This window comes from Diceros bicornis, chromosome 15 (genome assembly GCF_020826845.1).
Source record: "Diceros bicornis minor isolate mBicDic1 chromosome 15, mDicBic1.mat.cur, whole genome shotgun sequence".
NCBI classification, from domain to species: domain Eukaryota; kingdom Metazoa; phylum Chordata; class Mammalia; order Perissodactyla; family Rhinocerotidae; genus Diceros; species Diceros bicornis.
This window is the reverse complement of record NC_080754.1, coordinates 53565381-53585026: the sequence shown is the minus strand read 5'-3', so window position 1 is coordinate 53585026 and position 19646 is coordinate 53565381. Positions and strand designations below refer to the sequence as shown.

The 19646-nt window shown below is 40.9% G+C and overlaps 1 protein-coding gene across 5 annotated transcripts in view; it reads right to left on the bottom strand.

The window, feature by feature from the left end:
• Window positions 1-19646, bottom strand: part of GOLIM4 (golgi integral membrane protein 4) — a 75387-nt gene that overhangs the window by 26904 nt on the left and 28837 nt on the right. For all 5 annotated transcript variants that reach the window (XM_058556399.1, XM_058556398.1, XM_058556400.1 and 2 more), the window contains exons 2-5: window positions 5266-5340; window positions 3912-3961; window positions 2268-2321; window positions 479-629 (exon numbers count right to left, since the gene is read on the bottom strand). In XM_058556399.1, coding sequence (XP_058412382.1) covers window positions 479-629; window positions 2268-2321; window positions 3912-3961; window positions 5266-5340 — 330 coding nt within the window. The remainder of the gene's footprint in view (window positions 1-478; window positions 630-2267; window positions 2322-3911; window positions 3962-5265; window positions 5341-19646) is intronic.

The window sequence follows — 19646 nt, the reverse complement described above, 5'->3', positions numbered from 1 at the left end:
AGGCCAAGATTCACCAGGGCAGCCTGACTCTAGAGCCTGCGCTTTCCGAAGCTACTGTTAGCAAACAACAGGGAGCCTTCCTGCCCCTCTGGAGATCTGGAAATGCATGGGGCAATTTTTGATCATCACAATGACTAGGCAGCATTGATGGCATTTTATGGGTAGGGGCTAGAGATGCTAAATGTCTCGCAACACACATGAAAAGAGACCTGTCTTGCCCATCATGGCCAATGTGCCCTGTTGAGAAACACAGTATTCTATTCTGCTTCCCTAAACAAACCCAAAGAGATCAGGATAGATATGAAACGTTACAAAGAAGTTAAGTGGCTGGTAAAGGGCCACATGATAAATGTACATCAATCACCACACAAAAAAACAAACAAAATATAACAAAGTCTACTGTTTTGTTGAAATACTTATTTCATACTAATATGAATACTTATTTACATATAAACTGGCTAAATAGATTTCCAGATACCTTTTAGCTTAGAAAGTTCTTGTTCTTTCTCTTGCTGCAGCTGCAGGTATTTCTGCTTATGGTCATTAAACGTCCGGCTGAAGTCTTCCCCTTGTCTGCGATGCTCCTCTTCCAAGTCGCTGTGCTGTTTCTTTAGCTCCTCGTGTTGACTCTGCAAAGATGAAAATTTGAGCAGAGACGGACATTCTCTAAATTATATCAGAGTCTATTTCTTGACAGCATAGCCTTTCCCTTGCAAGAAAGTAAGAACCAGTGAAGAAGTGAAGAGGGCTTCGTTTTCCTCGGGGCGCTTTTTTTTTTTTTTTTTGTGAGGAAGATCAGCCCTGAGCTAACATCCATGCAAATCCTCCTCTTTTTGCTGAGGAAGACTGGCCCTGAGCTAACATCTATTGCCAATCCTCTCCCTTTTTCGTTTCCCCCTTTTTCTCCCCAAAGCCCCAGTAGATAGTTGTATGTCATAGCTGCACATCCTTCTAGTTGCTGTATGTGGGATGCTGCCTCAGCATGGCCGGAGAAGCAGTGCGTCGGTGTGCACCCGGGATCCGAACCCAGGCCGCCAGTAGCGGAGCGCGCGCACTTAACCGCTAAGCCACGGGCCGGCCCCTCAGGTCACTTTTAATTCATGCAGCCCCCTTCCATTTCCCTCACATTCCAAAGGAATAGTTTGGGATCACAACCAAAAAGAATTTTCTCCTAAATTTTTAACATTAATGTGAAAAACAAAAAGTTATAAGTTCGCATGAGAGATAGAAAAGAGAGGGATTTGGGGAAATTCTCAGGGACTCAAATTACTGTGGAAACAAAATAAGGCTAATGGAAAAATTATCCCTCCCTGGATACTCCCGACTTCCTCTTTCAATCTCATGTTTGCCCAGTAACATTTTCGATTTCCTTTCTTTGATTTTCTCCCTTCTTGGCAACCCAGTTTAAAGAAGAAAAAAGAAAAAGACTCTTTTCCCTTTTGGGGAAGTAATAAACTTATTGTTTATACAATGATTTTTATTTATCTTAATCCTGATGATAATACCACGCTGTAATCACAATCTAGATAAATTCTCCAGTCTCCAAAGCCTTAATGTGAAAGGATGGTCTGCTTTAATTCATGTATGGCTTTCTTGATAATAGGAAAGGTTCTGGTTTCAATAAACAGCACACACCCTGCTGATACAGGAGGAAAGACATAGCTGGGCGCCGCAGGGTGCGGATCGCAGCCTGGTTTCCCGCTGTGCTGAATGCACAATGGCAGGCGCTCATCTCCTCTAGCTTGACAGAAATAATGAATCTCTCTCTCTGTTTGTATTTTATTCTTTTTTAGACTTCCTGATACACAATAATAGTTTTACCCAAGAACCAAGGAAGGAGAATCTTTAACATAAATTGTGTTCCTGTGGTCAGTAAAAGGACACATTAAATATTAGTAACACGAAGGAAGCATTTTAATAGTTCTACTGTCTCCTGTGCATCTAAGATAAAAGAAAATATCTAAAGAAAACGACTGTGAGAAATTAAACAAACAAACAAAAAGCCTTAAAGGATAAAGAGAAGAACAACATTAAAAATTAGGTCACCAGAGAGCCTGATTTATAAGAAAATGTGTAATAAGGTAAATATGTTCTTTGTAATTGGGTGATAAATATGATGGGGCATTACAATTATACATCATTTTTAGCCAAACATGACTTTAATGTACCATATTACAATACAAATCAACTTGCTGTAAACTTTCCTTAATCACCTAAGTTAGTTAATCCTTCCACTCACTCATGAAGAACAACTTTAAATTACTCACTTTCAACATCTGATGTTGCACATTCAATGCACTGTATCTACTATTGGAATCTTGCTGTAAATTGAAAAGAAAATAGTTAACACAAAGATAAAAAGATCTGGCTCTTTTGCTAAATACAGCTTAAAGCTCTTAAGAGAAGAATTTCATTTATTTCACTTGTGCAACTAAAATGAATTCTATGCTTGAACCAGGATGTCTCTGAGGCCATCTCTTTATATAATAGCAGAAATGAGGTTTTAACATTCCCATAAGTTTGCTAGACTTTAGTAATGAAAAAGCAGGCCATGGAATCATAAAACAGAGCTTGACAGGGCCCTTGGAGATGACTGACTTCCACTCTCATATTAAGAAGAACTGAGGCCCAGATGCACAGAGGAGCTTGTCCTGAGACATGGTCACCGCTTATGGCTAATACACGGTGCCAGGTGCTCCAAAGGGGAAGAGGGAAACCAACTAGGACCAGGTCTGACAAGCTTAGCACGGCTTAAGGGAGGGAGAGAAAAGGCGCTTTCTTTCCTTGAGCTTCAGTGGGTAAGAAATTCTACATATATTACTCTAGTTCAGTGAGACTCCATTTTACCGAGTGAGAAACTGAGACAGGATAAGGAACAGGCCAAGGGCAAACATTTCCTTTAGTGGCAGAGCCAGGACTGAAACTTGAGCCTAAGCCTATGGCCGACCTCCACGCTCCAGTAGCACATCTCTGTGTCCTAGCGGAGCATCTTCACATGTGGACCTCACACGTTCTCACAGTCCTGGGCAGCCGTAACCAGCCAGTCTACAAAAGACGCCTGGATGTTCTCTCTCCAGGCTGCGTTTTTCTATCTTAGGGGCCACAACCCTCACTCTACCCCATCGTCAGCACAAGGGCACCTGTGAATCATTTTTTTAATTCATATTTTACAACTTCTAAAAAGAACTGCATTTTTGCTTTATCACTTTATTTTATGGCTTTACTATTTTAATTTATAAGAAAATTACATTATAAAATGCACACCAGAATGCACACAGTTTTGATTAGGGCTTTTAAAAACAAGTAAGAGCTGAAAGCTAGCTGAGAGCCTCCCGGCTACCCAAGGAACTGACTCTTCTCGGTTTTAATACCCCAAAATGTCAATATTTTATTCAAGTAATGCTTATACTATTTTTCTTAGAATAAGAGAAAGACTTGTTTTTCTCCAGTTAATTTGCATTTAAAAAAATTTTTTTTAATGCCAATATCATCTATTCATTCATTCATTCCTCAAATGTTTTTGCATGTGGACTCCAGGCCAGGGACTGTCTTAGACATTTCACAGTCACGTCTGTGCAAGTAACAGTAACGTTGTGCAAAGGCAAACCAAAAACCTATTACATTCTATAAAAAAGAGAGACTACCAACAAATGAACAAATAAGTGCGTAAAAATAATCTCTCTACTGTAGAACATTAAGGCCATTCCCAATGTATCGCTATCATCAATAACGTGATAAGCAAAGGTAGTATTTAAAAGAACAGTTTTTAAGGTCTTCTTGGAATTTTTTGGTAGTGAAAAAAAAAAGTACTTTAGCCCTATAGTCCTAAGGATCAACAAGAGTAAAAGATTTTTCCATTACATTTCCCTCTCCTTTAAGTTTCATGAAAAAAATTAAGAAAAAAAACTTACCCTTCCTTTATTTAGTGTTTCTTGTGCTTCTAACTTATAAACAAGAAAATCTAGAAAATACAATATGAAGAAAACAGAGAGTAAGTTAATTCATTGTGAAATTTTTAAACATCTAAAAGAATAAAGGCAAACTTTACTCAGACATAAAAAATGTTTTAGGTTTAAAAGAATCTACTTGGTGACTTACTTTATTTTGCCTCTTAATGCTTTAGAAAGAGTTGAAAAAAACTATTATATAATTTTCCTCTTTACCTTAAAGGTGTAAATCTTAATCATCTAACTGATTAAAAGTGCATTTAGAATGTGCACTCTGTGATTCACTCCCCTTGAAATTAAGGAGAAAAAAACATGAAGCACACCTAAAGACAGAGACGATTTATTGCTATCCACTAGATGGCACACAAAAATCATGTAGGACCTGGAAAGAGGAATCGAGCCATGGAAACCATCTTCAACGCTCCTAAAGCTTTATTATCCACTAGATGGCCCTATAAAATCACTCTGCATTTCAAGATAAGGAAATCCAAATCCTGTCGAAGCATTTTAATGATGATAAACTTCTACTCTCCACACAGGCTTAATCCAAGGGTCAGTACAAGATCCTAACCACACTGCCCTCCCCTGCTCTCCCCTCCTTCTACCCTGCACCAGGGTAATCAGACAGAACACCTACCGTAAATCTCAAGATTTATCAGAAAACATGATGAATAAAGAAGAATGCAGATAATTTCAAATCACAAGCTATATAAAGCCTATGCTTTATAGAAAAATTCCAATAAAAATCAATAGCACTGCCTAATGCCTGTGCTAAATGTTAATTTTTCAAACCGAACCATCGGCTGTGCCAAAAAAAAGCCTTCACAAGATAAAAACAAGTGCACAATTTAAAAGACACCATACAATGTGATCAACTCATTATGTTATAAATGTGTGTGTGTGTGTGTGTGTGTGTGTACATATATAAATATAAAATCTGTCATATTCTGAACAACGCATGCTGCTACTTTCAGGATACCTGTGGACAGAAGTTCCACGTATGAGTAACATGTGTGTATAATACTCAGATGAAAAGCTGTTTGGTATTTCTGAAATAATATGTATAACCATATTATTATGAGAACTATCTCAAGGTGGCACAAACTGAATGGAAGATTCTAAACCTAATCCTGAGCAGGAATTAATTTATTGCATAATGCAGAGTATATTGCTTGACATCTCTTTGTCGGTCCATCTATGAAACTGACTTTGGGTTGATTTGAAAGATTTTTTAGCAAAAACATAGTACAGCAAATGCATGATGCTTCAATGAAGACTATGGTAAAAACATGGAACACAAATTATATTATGTACTTACCTTCTTTTGCTTTCTTATGTTCAAGTCTTTCCTTTTGCAAGGATTTCTCTAATCTTGATCTGTGTTCATACACAACTGGAAAAAAAAAAGGAGTTAAAATTTGTTTTCAAAGAATTAGAAATCCTAAAGTAAAATTAACATCAATTTTCAAAACAGGCGGAAAACAGTATAAGGTCCTCTCACAATTAAAATAAAAATGGATGTATTATAAGTTCCACATTCTGGGTAAAAAATAGATGCAACAACAGACGTAATTCTGTGCTGACTCCTCTAGAGTCTGCCCCTTTATAGAACCAGTACTCTGAGAGAGGGTTTCCACCTTCTCTGCCAGCTCCTTTTCCTTCCCCTGCTTCCCGGGCTCCTTCAACTCAGGCAGCTCTGCGAGCTTCCACGTCTCTCCCTGGGCAACCACGTCCACTCTCAGGACTGCAACCACCAGCGGCACAACTTTCACCCCGACATCTGTATTTCCAACTTCTGCCCCTCTACTAGGCACTGGAAAAGCATTTTCTAAATCCTACAGGGTCTTTCCACCTTGATATCCCATAAGTACTGCCAAGTCAACACGATCTGAATCTGAATTAAGGCTGCCTGGACCAGTGAGGAAACCTCAGTAGCGTATCACTGGAATGAAAGAGGAGAGGGTGCATTCCCCCGTGTCAAGGAAAACATAACGTGAGAGAGCCACTGAAATGAGAGAGGGAGCGACTCTCCAAAGAACCTATAAAAGCGCCCACAAAAGAACAAGTCAGGTTTACATCTGCCATCGCCAGAAGAAACCAATGGCAAACTGATGTCACTCTTTTAGACCCTCTGCGCTTCATCACCCCTACCTACCCAGTCTACTCTGAAGCAGCCAGAGCTGCCCGGTAAGTAGAGGAGGAGGAGCAGATGTGTTAGAGAGAAAACAAGGAAAAGAAGCCCGCAGAACTCAGAACTCTCTTCCCCATGATGGGCTTCACATCTACAGCAAACAGAAACTGCAAGAGAAGGACAAGGTTTACCTTTGAGTGAATAAAATACGTATTACATTGGACTAGACCAGACATGATACTTACTAAACTGAGGCTATGTTTATGGATAAAAGTTACTGAAAGATTTATGTTAATCTGAGAGAAGCCAAGAAGCAACTGAGTATGTCTTAGATTTCATCCAGGGACAGAAAACCCAGCCCCACAGAATGGACTGAACAGGCAATGAGAGGAAAGGAAAAGAGAATAAAGTAAATTTCTGATGGACACTTTGAATCCTGTTTGTTCACCATTATCGTCACATATGATCTCATTCCCTGGCAAGCTACGCCAAACCTGCCAAAGTCATTTATTCCTTTTCCCATTCCCCAGCTCCCCATGACTACCTAAGAGACAATTTCATCATCAATCACGGACTGCCCATACAAATGCCCCCACGGCCGTCCAAAGTTGGCAAGGTCACGGCAACTCCCCTCCCCCACACCTGCTACAATCCCTTGCTGCTGAAGGTCCCTCCTCTCATCCCTTCCCCACTGCCACAGTTGCCAGCTACTGCTTTCCTCCTTCCAATACAGCCATCATCTCCTGGGTCCTCCACCTTCTCCCTACACTGCATCTCTCATCTTGTTGTCCCACATAAACCCATTCCCAGGGCTCCATCTATGACTACCACACTTCTGCTATCATCTCTGTCCACAACACCTAGAATGTCTGCCACCACCCACACTGGTATGGTGTCATCCCCTGATGGCATACCTGCCCCAATCTCATCTTTTCTCTCATCCTCAACCTCCTAGTAGTCATTGCAATAATCCCTGCCCTATTCCCTTTCTCTACCCAGGTTCCTATTCTATGCGCCTGATGACCTCTTTCCCCCAGCCTTATTATTATAAAGGAATCCAATACAACTCAAGTTACTGAGCCCCCTATGTACCTGGCACCATATTATGAGTAGAAATGCAAAATGAATAGACATGGGCCTTGGCCTCAAGAAGCTCAAGTCTAACACGGGAGAGAGCTCTGGATGAGAGAGGAGGGAAGGAAGACTTCTCAGAGGTGGTAGTCTCTTGGCTGGTCGAGAGAGTGAAAAGAGCAATTTGGTAGGCAGGGGCACCAGAGGAAAAAGTCACTCCCAGAAGACACCACAGGAACAAAGGCACTGAGGTGTGAAATTGGACTAACGGCAGTTGTGTTCCAAAAAGCTTCGTTCCAAGTCCGTTGTTGAGAAATCACATTTTCTCAAACATATATACGTATAGTATATAAGACCCTCAGTCAATTTCTAAAAGCCTATTAAAACCAAGAGGTTCCCGGATTGGTACTAACAGTACCATCTTGAATGGTGTTTGGAATGAGGCAGGGAAAACAAGGACTAGCACCTACAGAACCTCACCAAACCAAGCCCTGAACTGCAGCTCACAGTCTCCAGGAACTTCAGTTAGGTGGGGGAAACTTACAGGGAAACAGCTAAATTACAACGCTGTTATGACCTAACAGGGGCAAGAACAGGATGCTATAGGAACACCTGACCTCCCCAGCTGGGAGGAAAAACACTCCCTCATCTCCAGTCCACTGGCCAAAGTTCCTACAGTCTGGGTAGAGGATCATGGGAACATAAATGTTCTGGTTAAAAGGGAATCTTGGTGCACAAACTAGACACATTATAGACGATTTCAGCAAGCATGTGCTTCACTTTCCAAGAAAGAAACTAGCAAAGTAGTCACCATCTTGCTCCAATGGAACGGAAGTGGCAGCAGGGGGTCTGAGTCTAGGGGGCTCCTGAGGAGGTCAGGACCATTAGGGGGATACAATTCCTGCCTAGCAACACTCATGATTAAAAACACACACACACACACACACACACACACACACACACACACACACACACACAGAGTCAGGAAGATGTATACGAGAGGACTGCTCACCACCTATCTCCAGCCACCTCAGACTCTAAATGTTAAACATTACCGTGAAAGGGTAAGGACAGAGGGGAAAAGCTGCATTTACAAATTACAATCCTGTGAAATTCTTTACTTAGTAAAATACAGCAGAATCACTGCAAAGTCATTGTTGCAAACTCAATGTTGTGTGGTACTCAGTAATCAGGTAATGATTCTCTTTGGCTTAGGAAGCAGAAAACTCATCAGCACGAATTCATCTTCAATAAGAGTAGAGGGTCTACTAGATTACACCAAGGAGAGAGGGAGTGTGGGCAATGGGTTGTGGGAGGGTGGGAGATGGTGCTCCCTTCTTTAGTCTCTTCCCTGCGATTCAGTCAGGAAGATAATGTGCCACAGTACTGGTCCAAAGTGCCCATTTATCACACTGAATCACACATTGTCTTTGACAATTTTACCCTCAATGGGGATTTACATTCAACATATTAATAGCAGTGTGTCTCAAGAGACAGGAGATCACAGGATGCACAGTTATAAATTTTCATCAATAACCTGAATTGATGCTATATGATGTCCACAAAGAGGCAAACATGGTTGTGGATTATAGTCAAAATTCAAAGGTCTTGGGAAATCTAAGACATATTCATGAACACATAAAACTAATAGTAAGATCTAAGGCAAGAATGTATTTTTGCAATTGTAGCAGAAAAAAATGATGTGGTAAACAGGAATAGAGGATATATGCAGAAACCATGAGGTAATTGTACTATTAATATTATCTTTCTCAGAACTGGTCAAACCATTATTCTAGCACCAGCTCCTAGTCCTGAGGTACTAAAACTTAAGAATGCAGAAATGGTTTGAGGGTTGGACAAGATCACCAAGGAGGAAGATGAGAGAATGGAGCAGCAGGGGCTGATGGAAAGTTGGAGAAGTGCTGTTCTTCATTAGACTCAGAAAAAGGAAAACAAACCAAAAAGGAGCCTTCAACTATAAGCTGAGAAAACCACATTAGGGAAAGGAAAGGGAGTGTGAAAATTAACCCTTGGAATTAGAAATCCTAGAGAGAAGGGGAGAGGGAAAGAGGGAGGTGAGGATACAATGGTGGAGAGTCGACACCCTGGGTTCTGGGTTCACATCCCAGACCCATTCCTTACGGGGAGAGTTGCTGAACTTCTTTGTACTTCAATTCGTCACACGGTAGTTGGAGATAATAACGGCACCCATCTCTTTGGGTGGATGTCAGGGCTAAATGAGTTAATATATGTCAAGTACTTAGAACACTGCCTGGCACAAAATAAATGCTAGAAAACACTAAAATATTTTTTCACCTATCTCTGATGGCTTAAAAGTGCCAGACAAGGGGCAGGCCTGGTGGCGCAGCGGTTGGGTGCGCGCGCTCCACTTCAGCGGCCCAGGATTCGCAGGTTCGGATCCCAGCAGCACATCGACGCACCGCTTCTCGAGCCTTGCTGAGGCGGCGTCCCACATAAAGTAGAGGAAGATGGGCACAGATGTTAGCCCAGGGCCAATCTTCCTCGGCAAAAAGAGGAGGATTGGCATCGGATGTTAGCTCAGGGCTGATCGTCCTCACAAAAAAAAAAAAAGGGCCAGACAGGGAATTGAGTGATTCCCCAAGCCCTTTCAACCCTACAATTAAAGTCTAATAATAACAAAGTAATTATATATATACAGAGAGAGAGAGATGGACAGACACTCAAAAAGGCAATAAAATATTGATCTGTCTTCTTTTCCCTAAAAAAAATTTTCCTTAAAAAAAAAAAGAAAGCAAATAATCACTGCAATAGCTTAGTAAAACCCATAAGCCTATTTTTTTAAATAAAAATTAAAAGACAGTAAACAGACCAGACAGAATCTCTGTGTCCTTGTAGCTCTTCTAGAAAATTTCCCTATCAATTAAACTCACACATACACCCACACTACCCTTAATTTTTTTTAACATGCATTCTCCAGGTTTCTGAGCTAGTGATTTATCTAGATAGGTTTACTGTTTCACTTAGCAGGAGGATTGCTAATCAATCCTTGTCACCTATCTCTATTTTTCTGTTTATACTTTGAAGTCAAGGGCATTAGTCAAGATGAACTAATACTGCTAGAACATTTGCAACAAAAAAGGTATATAACGAATATTCTCAAAGCACCAAACAAGTTTAAGGAAAAATAAGTATAAAAATAATGGTTCAATCTCAGCATTCAAAATCTTTAATGCAGGGGCCGGCCCAGCGGCGCAGCGATTAAGTGTGTGCGCTCTGCTGCAGCAGCCCGGGGTTGGCAGGTTCGGATCCCAGGTGCGCACCAATGCACTGCTCGTCAAGCCATGCTGTGGTCACATCCCATATAAAGTAGAGGAAGATGGGCACAGATGTTTGCCCAGGGCCAATCTTCCTCAGCAAAAAGAGGAGGATTGGCATCAGATGTTAGCTCAGGGCTGATCTTCCTCACACACACACAAAAAAATCTTTAATGCAGAGCAACACTGCAACACGGATAGGATTTGAATCACAAGACCTCATGAGAAAAAGATGAAAATCCACAATACTCATCATCTCCCCTGCTTACTGAAAGGGAGTTTAATATTTTCCATGCAGTCCAGAATGGAAAGAGGTTTTATTCCCCCTTAAAGCACTCAAGAGTTTAAAAACATGCCAGCTTCCTACAGCAATTTTCCATTTTAACTCTGACTTCCATCTGAAAGTCACAAGAGAAATTAGCTGTTTACATCCACTTACGGGCAAAACACATATCTATGATATTTCAGGGCAAACTGCTCCAATTCAGAATTAGAAAGCAACACTCTTAAAATTAGACAGAAAACATTGGTAAGTATTTTAACACCTTAAGCCAAGAGAGGGCAATGTTTCTTTGGCAGAAGCAACAGCCCATGAAATTTTGCTTTCAGGCCTGAGAATAACATAAGGGTTTATCTTTATTAAAAAAAACAAACAACTGAGGCTTGGTACGAAAGCACACAATTCAACTCGTGAAAATATTAAGATTTGTAAGTACCTTTTATCATTTTACATATGATAAAAATTAAAATGAACAAATTTGTGCTTTTTGTCATTGTGGTTGAAGATTTTTAAGTAGGATGGCAAGAAAGATGACAAATAGGAAAAGAAATTGAAATCAATACAGCTCCAAGAACACAATATTTTTGAGGTTTCGTTTTGTTTTTGTCTTTTAGGCCTAAAATCGTAGATATATTTATTATAGTCCTTAAAAACAGTTTACAGTTGTGGTTCTAACTTGCCAGAAGCAGGCCGGAGGCCAGCCACTTGCCCACTCACCTCCTCTGTAGAACAATGGGTTGATAATTAACATCAAGACAACCTCATAGATACAGTTTCCCCATTATCTTTCCTTCCTTCTTCCATGATTTTACCTCATAAGAAGTCTGAGAAAGAGTACAGGAGCCCTCCTTAGAAAACAACCTACGGAAAACAGAAGAAAAAAGAATGGGACAACTAGCGCCATCGTGAGGACCTCACTGGAGAGAAGGAAGGGCAGGCCTAAGGCTCTGTCTTCAGTGTCCTCACCAGACTCTTGACCAAGTCTCCTGAGCTCTGCACCCATCTTCATAACTTCACTATGACCTCTCCCAGATAACTCCTAAACCATTAAGTCCAGCTTTTACTTCTCAACTCAATCCCAGTTTCATATCTTCCAGTACAATTCAACCTTTACAGTCTGCTTGACAATTTATAGCTGAGTTTAATTATTAATTAACTTTTCCCTATGGTTAGCTCCCTTTACTAAATTACATATTCACCCTCCAGGCCTGCGGGCAAAACCTTCTGATAGTTTCCCATCACACTCGGAGTGAAACCCAAAGCCCTCACTAGGCTTCACCCATTGTTCACCTGCTCCAGCCAGAGCAGCCTCCTTGTTACTCCCGAACACGCCAGGCACGCCTTCACCGTAGCACCTCACACCACCTCTTCCTGCCGCCTCCACTCCTCCTTCTCCAGGCACCCGCACGACTAGCTCCCTCACTTCCTTCAGATCCATACTAAAAAGATATCTTCTCACCAAGTTCTTTCCTGGACATCCTATCTAAAATTGCAACCTGCTTCCCATGCGCAACACTTCCAGTCTCCTTTCCTACTTGATTTTTCTCCTTAGCACTTAACACTCTCTCCTATATCTTTACTTATTTATTTATTGCCTTTCTATCCCAGTAGAATATGAACTCAGTCAGGGCAAGAATTTCTGGTTTGCTTTATTTCACTATTGTATCCCTGGTACACTGAATTGTAGGCATTCAATAAATAATGAATGAATGAATGAACTATAAGCACCTTGAAGGCTCAGATTGGCTGTCTCTTTTTTCCTTCTCTTCTACATCCCAAACCCTCATACCACGTCAGTCCCAATGCCCCAGTTCCTAGTTTCTCGTGGTATTCAATGACACTTGTTAAGTGAATGAGCACATTTAGAAGATATTTCATTTGTTTCCTCATTTGCCTGCCATCCTTTATGTCCCAGCATTTTTAAACTGAATTTCCATTTGCATCATTTGTACTAATTTGTTGCATCATTAGTACTCGCATATCCCAGAGAACAGACTGATAACAGAGTAGAGATTAAATACAAATTTATCTGTTAATGTATAGGCTCATAAGATTAGCCTTAGTTAAATCACAGCCCTGAAATATAGAAGCTTTCAGAATGCTGAGAGAAAAAAGGACAGTCTGATTAGGTACCTTTCTACTGCATAGCAATTGAAGTATTTTTTTTACTGCACAATAAAGTTCCTATAATAGCTCACACAAGTGTCTACTTTTAAGTTTGCTAATGCATACAGTTTATGAAGTCATTTAAAGGGATATTTTAACCATGATTTGAATTGGCGTTTAACTGCCTTTTCTATTTTGGATAAAACTATGCCCAGGCTTTCCCTCATGACACTATCTAATTGAGATTTGGCTTTTTCAAACAAGTATTATATTAGCTGACTTAAGATATATTTCTTCATACAAGTCTTCTTTCTGGCATTCTTTCAAGTGGTGAGCCACTAATAACCATTCTTATTATTAGATGAAATCTATTCACTCCTCATGAAAGGATGCTTCTCTTAGCTGCTCAGAGCTATTACATTACAGCCCAGCAGTGTGCCAGGCACCTTGGGAGACACTAGAGTGTAGAACTGACTCTTATAAAAAGCTTATAATCAATAAATTCAGGTTGTGAGAAGAGGCTAAGACAGGTAAAGCAGTAAGAAGACGATTAGAAATCCCCAAAGATTAGGCGAGCTGGGATGACACAACGACCTGCCGAGCCAGCAGATTTTCAAACAGAATCTCTTTGTAAGCCGAAAGGAAAAATATCCTCCTGTCCCATGAAAATGCTGTGCTCTACAAAGCAAAAATTACATGTATAAGTATATACGTATATATATTAGAAACTTAAGGACTCACAGTAAGAGAAGCAAAAAGTTATTATAAAATTAGATGTATACAAATAGACCCTGTTCAGTAATATCCTTCTTATCTAGAAGTCAGATTTCAGCAGGCCGGCATCACAGTATTTCAGGAAATAATGGATGAGAGAGAGAGAGAAAAAGAGGGTTAGGTTTCTGGTCACCCCAAATTGATCCAAGGATGTATAAGAACACCCCTCAAGTGAGCTAAAATATGCAAAAGCACATTGGTTTTATAATGGGACTATGAATTTATGCAAATACTTTTCAAAATTGATGTGCTTGAACCAAACATAAAAGACATTTAATTTTCATAAGTTATCTGATTTATTCATGGGAACCTGCCTCTATGGATACTTCAAGTAACGCCAGCAAAGAGGGAACAACTGAAAATCCAGTACTCACATATCAATTCCTAAGAGGTTTTTACTTTGAATAAACCTGTATCCCAGAGAATATCCACAACTCGGGCAGGATGAACCAGGCTACAACCGGCTTCTCTCTCAAATCATCGCAGGAGTACACAAGCAACCTCACCTTCATCCAAACTCCCACTGTCCAGTTTCCACTTCAATATGTGAAAATATGCAATGTATCTTAGAAAAGGTTTCATAAAAACCTTCCTCATAAAGAGATACTATTTAAGGTCTCCTGTCTATTGCATCCTAAATATTTCATTCAGCAAACCAAGCGCATAGTCACTGAACACTCACTCTGTGCCGGGCAATGGTTCTGATATTTGGGAATACATTGTGAGCACAACAGTAAAAAACGCCTGCCTATGGGGAGTTTACATTCTGCCAGAGTGATACAAATGATGACAAACATAATTAATAGTATAGTAGAAGTTAGTGAGTGCCGCGGAGAAAAAAAGAGCAGGGTAAACGAGACTGGAGGTGTGGGGGGACGGGTCAGCTTTCTTTGTTAAATCAGGTGGTCAAGGCAGGACTCACTGAGAAGACGACATCTAAGCCAAGACTTGAAGAAAGTGAAGGAGCAAGTACTACAGACAACTAGGGGGGAATGTTCCAGATAGATGGAACAGGCAACGCAGAAGCCCACCAGTGCAAGCACATCTGAGATATCCTAAGAGAAGTGGGAAAGCTAGTGTCACTGAGGCAGAGGGAGCCTGGAAGATCAAAGGGTGAAGGTGGGGAAGGGGGCAGATGGCAATGAGCCTCTCAGGACCTAGTCAAGACTCTGGCTTTCACTCTGAGAGACACGGGGAGCCTTTGGAGGGTTCTGAGCAGGAACATGTGATGTTGACCTAGATTTTAAAATAATGATCACTCCGACCACAAGGGCACAAGATGCAAGCAGGTAAACCAGTTATTAGCAGGCTTCTGCAGTAATCCAGGCATGAGGTAACGGCAGAATAGCACCAGAAGTGCAGTGGCAGCTTCTGCATTTATCCTGACGATAAAACCAGCACGTGTTATCAGCTCAGATGGGGAAGGCCTCTGGTGGAATAGGTTTGTGAGGAAGATCAGGAATATGCACTTATTGATTGCACAGTGATTTACTCCCCCAACAGGGGTCAAGATAGAGTCCCAGAAGTAAGATCTGTGTGGATGTTAAAAGATGACAATGGGGGCCAGCGCCACGGCCTAGTGGTTAAGTTTGGGCACTCCACTTTGGCAGCCTGGGTTCAATTCCTGGTGCGGACCTACTCCTTGGTGGCCATGCTGTGGCGGAGACCCACATACAAAATAGAGGAGGATTGGCACAGATGTTAGCTCAGGGCGAATCTTCCTCAAGCAAAAAAAAAAAGATGACAATGGAGGAAGGACAGAGAAAAATCTAGACAGTGGAAATAGAATGTGCAAGAGCACTGAGGCAAAAACAACAACAACCTGCAGGTGGTATTCCTCAGACTTCCCTGAAGATAAGAACGACTGGAGTACTTGCTCACAGCACAGATTCCTGGGGCCCAACCTGAATCAACTGTGTCAGAATTTCCAGGGAAGACGCAGATAACCTGATGGTCAGCGAGTGTGCCCAACCTGCTCCCCCGTGAACTTTTATAGGGGAGCTCTGCAAACACTGTGTTTAGCACAGCTTCGACGGGAAGGTGGGTCATCAGGGCGGGGAGAGAAGGAAGGAGACAGGGATGCAGTTGACTTGATCAGATCTGCATGGTTGTGAAAAATCGCTTTACAGGTAGTGTAGAAGAGAAAGAATCTGAGGAAGCGTAGAGGTTGATGGATTAGTTAGGAGGTCGTTACAATAACCTAAAATAAAGTAACATGAAGGTTGAAACTCCATATTGCCCAAATATAAGATGATTTCCAGTTCTGCCAATAAGACAATCCAATTAAAAAAAAAGTTTTTTTGTTGGCCAACTGGAATATACAAAATTTTAGGGTGGTGAAAAAGAATATGAATAGGCACTTAGAGATATTATAATAGTGATTAACTATATGAAAAAGTGGTCAACTAAATTAGTCATCAGGGAAATCAAATTAAAATCATATGCACTACCACGATTCTCCCACCAAAATGGCTAAAATTTAAAAAGACAGAAAATACCAAGAGTTGGCAAGAATGTGGAGGAAGGAACTCTCCTACTTTGCTGATGGATGTACAAATTGGTACAACCATTTTAGAAAGCTGTTGGACAGCATCTGCCAGAGCTGACAAAGGCACACCTTGTGGCCAAGAAACCCCACTGCTAGGCATAGACCCAACCAAATGCTTGACATTTAGTCACCAGAGGTTACACAGGAGAGTCTTAAAAGCAGTGCTGTTCATAATAGCCCCAAACTGGAAACAACACAAACATCTATCACAGAATGGATAAGTTGTGGTTGTTCAAAAAATGAAATATGACTCAGCAATGTGAACAGACTAAATGTAAGAACACAGATGAATTTTACAAACATAATGTTGAGGACAGAAGCTGGACGGCAAAGTGGTACTTACTGAATGATTGTACTTATAAAAAGTTCAGAAACAAGTGAAACTAATCTGTGGTGATAGAAAACAGGATACTGCTCACACTGTGCACATGGCAGTGGGAGGTGGGCAGCAAGGACTGGGAGAGCCGGAGGGGGCATTTTCGGGCACTGGCAATGTTCTGACTCTTGGTCTGAGTGCTGGCTACGCTGTCTGCTTTGTGAAAATTCACTGGGCCATATACTTATGATTCATATACTTCTCTGAATGTATAATTGTTTATATAAGATCACGGTATTTGTTATTTTCGGTTACATTAATAGTGAAATATAATACACATTTAGATATGTCAGTTTTTCTCCATCCACACCTCCCCAGTTTGATTCAAACTCTTCACATGTGGGTCTGACATTTGCGTCTGCATCACGTCAGGTCAGTGTTTAGTCCTCTGACGTTTTCTGAAGCACACCCCTCTTCACTGGAGTTACAGCATTTGTGGCATCTCTGTCTGATGCCATCACTGGAAATGTCCTAAGCCACAGATATTCGGTAAAAATTAGGATAGCTGACATTTTCATTTGCCCTGTAGGTGCATGTTCCTGCTTTCTATATCCCTAACTCCTGAATGTATTGGGTGTTTTCTGGAGGGGGGGGGAGGGGGAGGCAGTTGGTGAAAAGGCTCGTTTATAAAAACATTTTGCATTTGCAATTGGAGGACATATTCTGGGGAATAAATACCACACTATTTTAAATGCTACTCCAACCTTTAAAAGAAAAAAGATTTTATCAGGTGCCTTCTATAAATATCTAACTGCATTAAAGGAGGTCATTTTGGGCTAACGTGTCTTGCTCACACAGTGCTCCGCTGTTGAAAATAAAGCAGTCGGGAGGCACCCAGTAATAGCAGAGGCTTTGTACTGACTCCAATACAACAAGCCCCTCTTTTCTGAGGGGTAATTTTGCAGGATGAAGTGTTCTTTGCCTTACAATATTCAAGCGTATGCAATAATCAATGACAGAGGGAGAAGAATGCACAGAAGCAAAATATATTTAAGGAAATAAAATCAAAATGCCTGAGTGACTGACTCAAAGGGCATTATGAAGGTGGATCCAAGCAGGGGGCAAATATTTCTGAGTTAGGCTGCTGTGTGAAAGGTGGATCCAGCACCAAGGAGGACTGGGGGCGGGCACATCACGCATCCCATGCTGGACATGGGTCATGTTTGACAGGGACATCAAGACAGCACAGAGAAGTATAAAGCGTAACATAAGAAACCCTCAAGCTGCTGGTAGCTAGAAGATCCCTGCCTGAAGGTCTACATCCCCATCACGTTCAGGTCCAAGACCCACCACGTGGACCCCTCTGAGTAAACCCCAGCCTACCCTCCATGGCCACCTCTTACTCTTCCTGACATTTTTTGTCCCACCACCACCAAATGCTTAACTATGTACAGTTATCACTGAGGGAACTTAAAAAGATACGAGACTGTGGGACAAAGTCCACACTGGTTGTCTAAAACCTGCTTCATCAGTTCTATCGGAATTCTTAGTGATATCCTGCAATCTCTTTTCATTTTTGGACATTCATTTTTAAGCTCTCCTTTGGGATAAGAGCATAAATAAGTATTATTCTTTTCTTTCCTCATGCTTGCTACAGAAAATGAGTTATCTTCCTGATGGTTTGTTAAGAAGAACACATGTGGTTCTACATAGGACTATCTTCTGCACTGAGACACGGGGCACTGCCTGATTTGGAGTGGGGGTGGGGGTATGTTACATTTTAATCACAAATCACCGCACAGCATATACAAGTCCTTAAAAGTGGAAGGGTGAGGTCACTGGGAGAGATCCTCAAAGGTCAAATAAAAGCATTATCCTTTTTCACCCTTTACGAAACGGCACCCTACTTATCAGGAAGTGTGACCGTGGGAGATTTGATGATGATGTGATGTGATATAGACGGTTTTGTGCAAGCTTATTCTGGTGCGTAGGCCTTGAGATACTTCCATTACACTGGCCTGCATCTTGTAAATAAGGTCACCCACGACGTGACACCCAACAACTTGAGGTCAGCGTCTACCTTCCAGGCAGTGCGGATGCCCCACCTGCATTCTTCCAGAGGGCCCTGGGCATATCTCCATCCACAGTCTTATTATAACACTTTACGTACAGATGTGTCAATCCTACTCCATCGTGGACCACTTATAAGAGAGCTGGTCTCTTTACAATTTGCGCATTAGCCTTGAGTTTGGTACAAGGTGGGTACCCGCTGAGTGTTTAAGAGACTGAACACAAACGAATGAATCCAAGCAGCACATGATGTTAACAATGTACTCTTCATATCAATTATTTTATAAAATCTATGTACAAAACGTTTTAATGGTTACATATCAAGACAGATTTCCGAGAGTCCAGTTTAAAGAACCTTTAAATTTGATACAGCTGACTTACACTAATATAAGCATAAGAATTCATTGGCAACCTCTAAAGTTAACAAAGTACATGGGGATTTTTGAAAGCACAGTAAAATCAATAAACTGATCTGTAGAAAGGTGCATGACTGCATGCTGAAAGAAAGAAAAAGACTTGAATGGTATCAGCATTCCAATTAGAGTTAGACTTTCAATTTTTCTTTTCAACCCCGTTCCACAGTTAGAATTCAGGTTAAATCTATGGAAAATAACTTAAACAGGACTGGGATGGATTAGTGTTGAAGAAAAAAGAGAGAAAGAAAAAAAACAGACTGAGAAATAGACAGAAACAGATGGGGCCAAGAGATAATTCAATGAAGACTTTTCAAGTAATTTAGGGAAAATAACAATGGCCTGAGCCAAGATTCCTGAGCTCCAGACTGGCTGACACTAACCAGTTCTGCGCTCACAATTAAGAAACTTCACCTTTCTAAGTCATTTCCTCAGCAATGAAGCAAAGTCACTGTAGACAGTTAGGTCACCAAAGTCCTTCCAATGCTGAAATTCTAAATATGCATATTTACAGTAAAGGAGAAGACTAGTAACACGGACAATACATAAATCATTTCAGATTGGTTTTGAATATTCTCAGTGTCTTAAACTTGAATAAGAGAGGAAAGACTCAGTTTAGCAGAATGCTGGGAAAGGATTCCGATTTTTTAGGAAAAGGCTTTTGACAAAACCATACTATTTCATATTTATCTGT